The 4,514-nt window shown below is 42.5% G+C and overlaps 1 protein-coding gene across 1 annotated transcript in view; it reads left to right on the top strand.

The window, feature by feature from the left end:
* Positions 1 to 3,276: 3,276 nt before the first annotated feature.
* RNF125 (ring finger protein 125, E3 ubiquitin protein ligase) overlaps positions 3,277 to 4,514 on the top strand; it is a gene marked incomplete at both ends in the record, with an annotated part of 7,059 nt that continues 5,821 nt past the window's right edge. The window contains one exon of the mRNA XM_010192371.1: positions 3,277 to 3,430. Coding sequence (XP_010190673.1) covers positions 3,277 to 3,430 — 154 coding nt within the window. The remainder of the gene's footprint in view (positions 3,431 to 4,514) is intronic.

The following is a 4,514-nucleotide window of genomic DNA, read 5'->3' as shown; positions in this document are numbered from 1 at the left end:
GGGGTCGGTCGGTAGGGAGGTTTGGGGTGCGGACACCCGGGGTGGACTTGGGGGGCTTGAGGAAAAAAGCCGAGAGAGAGGGGGGAATGCTGCTTGGAACTAACTGATAATAGAGTGGTTTGCATCAGTAGTTTACATATAGGTAAAGGTGAAGCCGTAGTACGCCATACGCGTGCGGGGGGCACAGGTAAACCAGCTCCGGAGTCAGCCCGTTTTGATATTGAATTGCCGTAAGTAAGTTGTGTCTGCTTCTCTGCTGACTGCACAGAGACGTCGTGACATCTGTGCTCTATTTTGTTATGATAAATACTTAGAAATATGTCCACATTCATCCCAGCTAAATTTGCCTAAGATCAGAATAAGCCAGAAAATCAGTTTCAGGCTAGCTTCTTTAGGATAAGGCCAGTTATTCTGGACCACATTAAAAAAAAAAATCAGTAAAACGAGCAGTTCGGGAGTGTGTGTGTGCCTCTGGTTCAAATCCCAAGTAGTTGTCTTTGTCACAAATTTACTGTGAGCCATAATCAGAGGATAGAGTCGGCACAGAGCTATGTATATGGTGTGAAATGCAAGAACAAACACAAACCATGTGCAGTGTCTCCCTTTAAAAATGTGGTATCCTTCTAGTGATAATGGCAGGCAGGAGTATGGCTTAAACTGGTGTTTAGGAATAATTTTGGATTTATTTTTTTTTTAAAAGGAGGGGGGAAAAGTATAAAAGTCTTCCTAGCATGTTTCTGAGCCCCTTATTAGTTTCCAGGACCACTTGTTGTCCTCAGAAACTACAGACAACTTTACAGAGCTCATTCTCAACAGAAATCCAGCTGAGCAGCTGTCACGGCTCGTTTTTATTATTAATTTCAGGTCACAGTGCATGTAAAAATTATGTGCTTCTGAGCTGAGACGTCAAAAAATGCAACTTTTACAGCATCCTCAGTATCTTCAAGAACTAACATACTCGCTTTTGTTGGATTTGGGAAGTGTTATGCAGACTTGAGGCACTTGTTTGGAGGCTAAACGGAAGGGGGGAATAAAAGTAGGGCTTTAGCAATGTTCAGGGTCAATGTCCTGAGATGCTTAGGTTTTACTACGTCTTCCTGGACTGGTTTAAGATTTGTTTGTTTGTTTTACCTGTTTAGGTACGGACTGAGCAAATAGAGTGATAAATTGAGGGTGGAGGGATTTTTGTTGTCGAATCTGAAGTTCTTGTGAATTGTTTTTATAGTCAATAGAATTAATCACTGACTTAATAGCAAAATATTATTTGTGTACAACACATGAGTGTAGTTGTTCTTTGCCAGTCCTTGTATCCTTTATATTACCTTTTTTCCCTGCTACTGACAGGTTTTAGTGGCAGGGCGAACAAACTGGCCAAGGGTAATCTTATTTTCTGTTTTGCCATTAAAAGGGAGAAGCTCTCAGATAGCACGTGTGAACCTTGTACAGGGTTATTTATGGAAGACTCTTCTGTTCCTTAGGGAAACAAAGAAACCTTTTCAACCCTGGCTGAAGTACAGGAATAATCTAAGTTAAAACCTGCCCGAGGGCAAACCGTGTGTAACGATTCAGTTTATCCTTGGATGGGGGAGCGTGTTGGGTCTTGCCTGCGCTCTCTTTGCACTTTGTGTAATCATTTATACGTCCGTGAAGTAACAGCAAAAGAGCACCTTCTGTCTGACTTAGGCTTTGATTGTATTTTACACGGCTCTGTGGAGCTATAAATGAAGAAGGCTTCCAAAGAAGAGATTACATCTGAAATCCTTCCATAGATCGATCACAGGCAGTTAAGTATGTTAGAAATGCTGCTGCAGAATTCACTGGCAAGCTTAGCAAGTCGTTTTACAGTGGCTTAAGAAGGTTTTGCATCCACTTCTTTGCTGGAGTTGCTATCTAGAGAGCAGAGCTGGTGGGGGCACTCTGGTGCAAAGGTTGGTGTTTTAGCAACTGGGGAAGCAGGTGGATTTGCACTGAAATGCCAAATCTGAGAGACAGGCACGTGATACCTTCTGCTGGACTGGAGAGCTGGGAGAGGAGACAGAAGGAAAGGTGGGTAACCTTTGGTTTGCGGCTGGACTCCATGATCTTAAAGGTCTTTTCCAACCTCAGGATTCAAGAGAGGGGCAGTGCAGGAGGGTGCAAGTGGCAACATCCCGAATTGGCACAGCATGACCGCCAGCACTGGCCAATTTGAGTGCTCTGCCGACTGCGTCCACAGCGATTTATGGTGTTAGGTACGTCTCTTCTGGAAGGTACTGCATTTAAATCTCCAGGCAGAAGTGGCAAAACAAGATGTTCCTGCTCCTTACCTGTGGCAGTGCAAAGTCAGCAGTTTATTTAAGTGGCATTTTGCATTCATGCAGCTGGAGTTGAAGACACAAATCTGCTCCTGCTGCTTCTCCTGCAGGGCTGTGGTACTTAGCAGAGGGGCACAAGTGCAAATTTATCGTATAGGTGCAAGGGCTTTTGCCACCTCCTTGCCCTTACATCTGCTGTCTGCGCACTGGCCCCGGGCTCAGCAGTGCATGCACTGTGGGTTGTAGTCTGGCCCAACAGCTTCTAGCTCCTCCAGATCAGAGGGGCTGTCAGTCAGTCAGTGTGCATCCTTTTGTCCTTCCTTACAGCTTCAGGCTATCACTCTGTCCTTCAGATCCCCATCTTGACGTGATGGGGAGCCATAATCTAATGCAAAGGAAGGCCATCTGTCCCATTAGCACTGGGGCTTTGCAGTGGTGCTTAGATAGTGAAGAGTGATAATATTTTAAATCTCTACAGAAAGATTCACCAAAGCTTGTCATGCCACTAACTGACAAAAAGCTTTCAAAAGAGCTGCAGTGACCACTAATACAATCTGCCTTTATTGCTAAAACCAGAGAAGTGAAGTGGCTAGGAGACTCCCAGAGGTAGGTATGCCTTTATCCAGTCCAAACCCTGGGATGGGTAGGTCAGCAAACCACTTACTACTATGCAGCAACCTAACAATTTCTCTGCGACTGTTGCCTAAAACCTCGTGCTCTGGAATGAGTCCTCACAGTCCTGTACCAGTGCTACCAGGAAGCTCAGTTTGTCTTTTTTCAGTGCTCTCTTTAGTGCAAGTAGGGCTGCAGACACAATACCCACAACCTTCTTAACAGTATATCCTAAGAAGAACAAATACCATGCAGTGTTACACCAGGGATGTCATGTGGTGCAAAATTTTTATTTTTAATATACTCTGCCTTATTTGAAGCATGTTTGGGAGAGATTATCACGTCTGTTTTCATTCCTTTCTGTGTATAGATTCTGCCATTCCTGTATTTCTGCAAGTTTAAAGAACAATGCATGGACGTGCCCTTACTGCCGTGCTTATCTGCCTTCTGAAGGAATCCCCGCTACTGATATTGCCAAGAAAATGGAGAGCACATACCGAAATTGCTCAGAATGCGAAGCACAGGTTTGCAGCCTTGAACACTAATTACTAAGTAATTCCAGAGATGTATTCCTGCACGAGAACTAACGCTATTAAGATCCTGATGATGGAAGACTGTATTTTGTGATTCTTGCTAGATTTATCAAGTTTCATACCTAAAAGAGCTTTAAGTAAGCTCTTACTATCTGTAAGTGCCACTGCAGATACTAAGCTCAAGCCTAAACCTATGGGATCTGAATCTTCTTGACTTCCTATATTGACTTTGGCTGGAGAAAGAAGTCACATATTTTTATACTAGGATTGCCCAGTTGTGAAACTGGTCACAAATGGACCTGTTAAAATACAGGATAAAGATGTAACATTTTGTGATAAAGCTACTTAAACTGAGCCTTTTTTCTTGTCAGTATAAGGCCTTTGAAACTTTGCTTGCTCATATGCAAATAAAGTTTTAAATGCAACTGTTCAAACGGGACCATGTACATCCATCAAAACACAGTGCAGAGGTAAATGTTGACATAGCAAAAGGTGGAGGACAGGGCATATATCAATAGAAAAAAAGTTAACCAAGACTGAATTAATACATGCTTACTTGAAAATTCATATAAAACCAAGTTTTTTCTCCACTGTTTGTGAATATCTGCTCTGCACCTCTTTGTGTATAATGAACTCTATTCAGTCCTCCTCCCCCCTTATGTTTTTATACCTGTGTTGTTTTGTGGGAGGAAATTGTGCAGATCTGACTCCTGCTTATTTTTTTCTCTGACCAGATTCATCTCTGGCTTTTATCATTTCCTTTGTCTTGCTAACTGCAGAATACCCTTAATCCTTCCTCTCTAGCAGCCGCAGGGTGAAAAATACCATAAAATGTCAACCAGCAAGTAAATACGTGAACTTTAGCAGTCAGAAAGACTGCTATTTGCAAGGTTGTGGGCAATTACAGAGAACATAAGAAATGCAGAAAAAAAAGTTTATTTGTTGTTAGCACAACTGGTTCTTTACCAGAAAGGCCAACAAACTCAAAACAGGATTTATTTGTAACAACTGTTAACAAACTCATATTTAACTACTCCAAGGAGGAGGACTGACTCACAAAATTAAGCACTGCTTT

Source organism: Mesitornis unicolor, unplaced genomic scaffold (assembly GCF_000695765.1).
Source record: "Mesitornis unicolor isolate BGI_N332 unplaced genomic scaffold, ASM69576v1 scaffold16329, whole genome shotgun sequence".
In the NCBI taxonomy this organism is placed as follows: domain Eukaryota; kingdom Metazoa; phylum Chordata; class Aves; order Mesitornithiformes; family Mesitornithidae; genus Mesitornis; species Mesitornis unicolor.
This window is presented reverse-complemented; position numbering and strand designations above follow the sequence as displayed.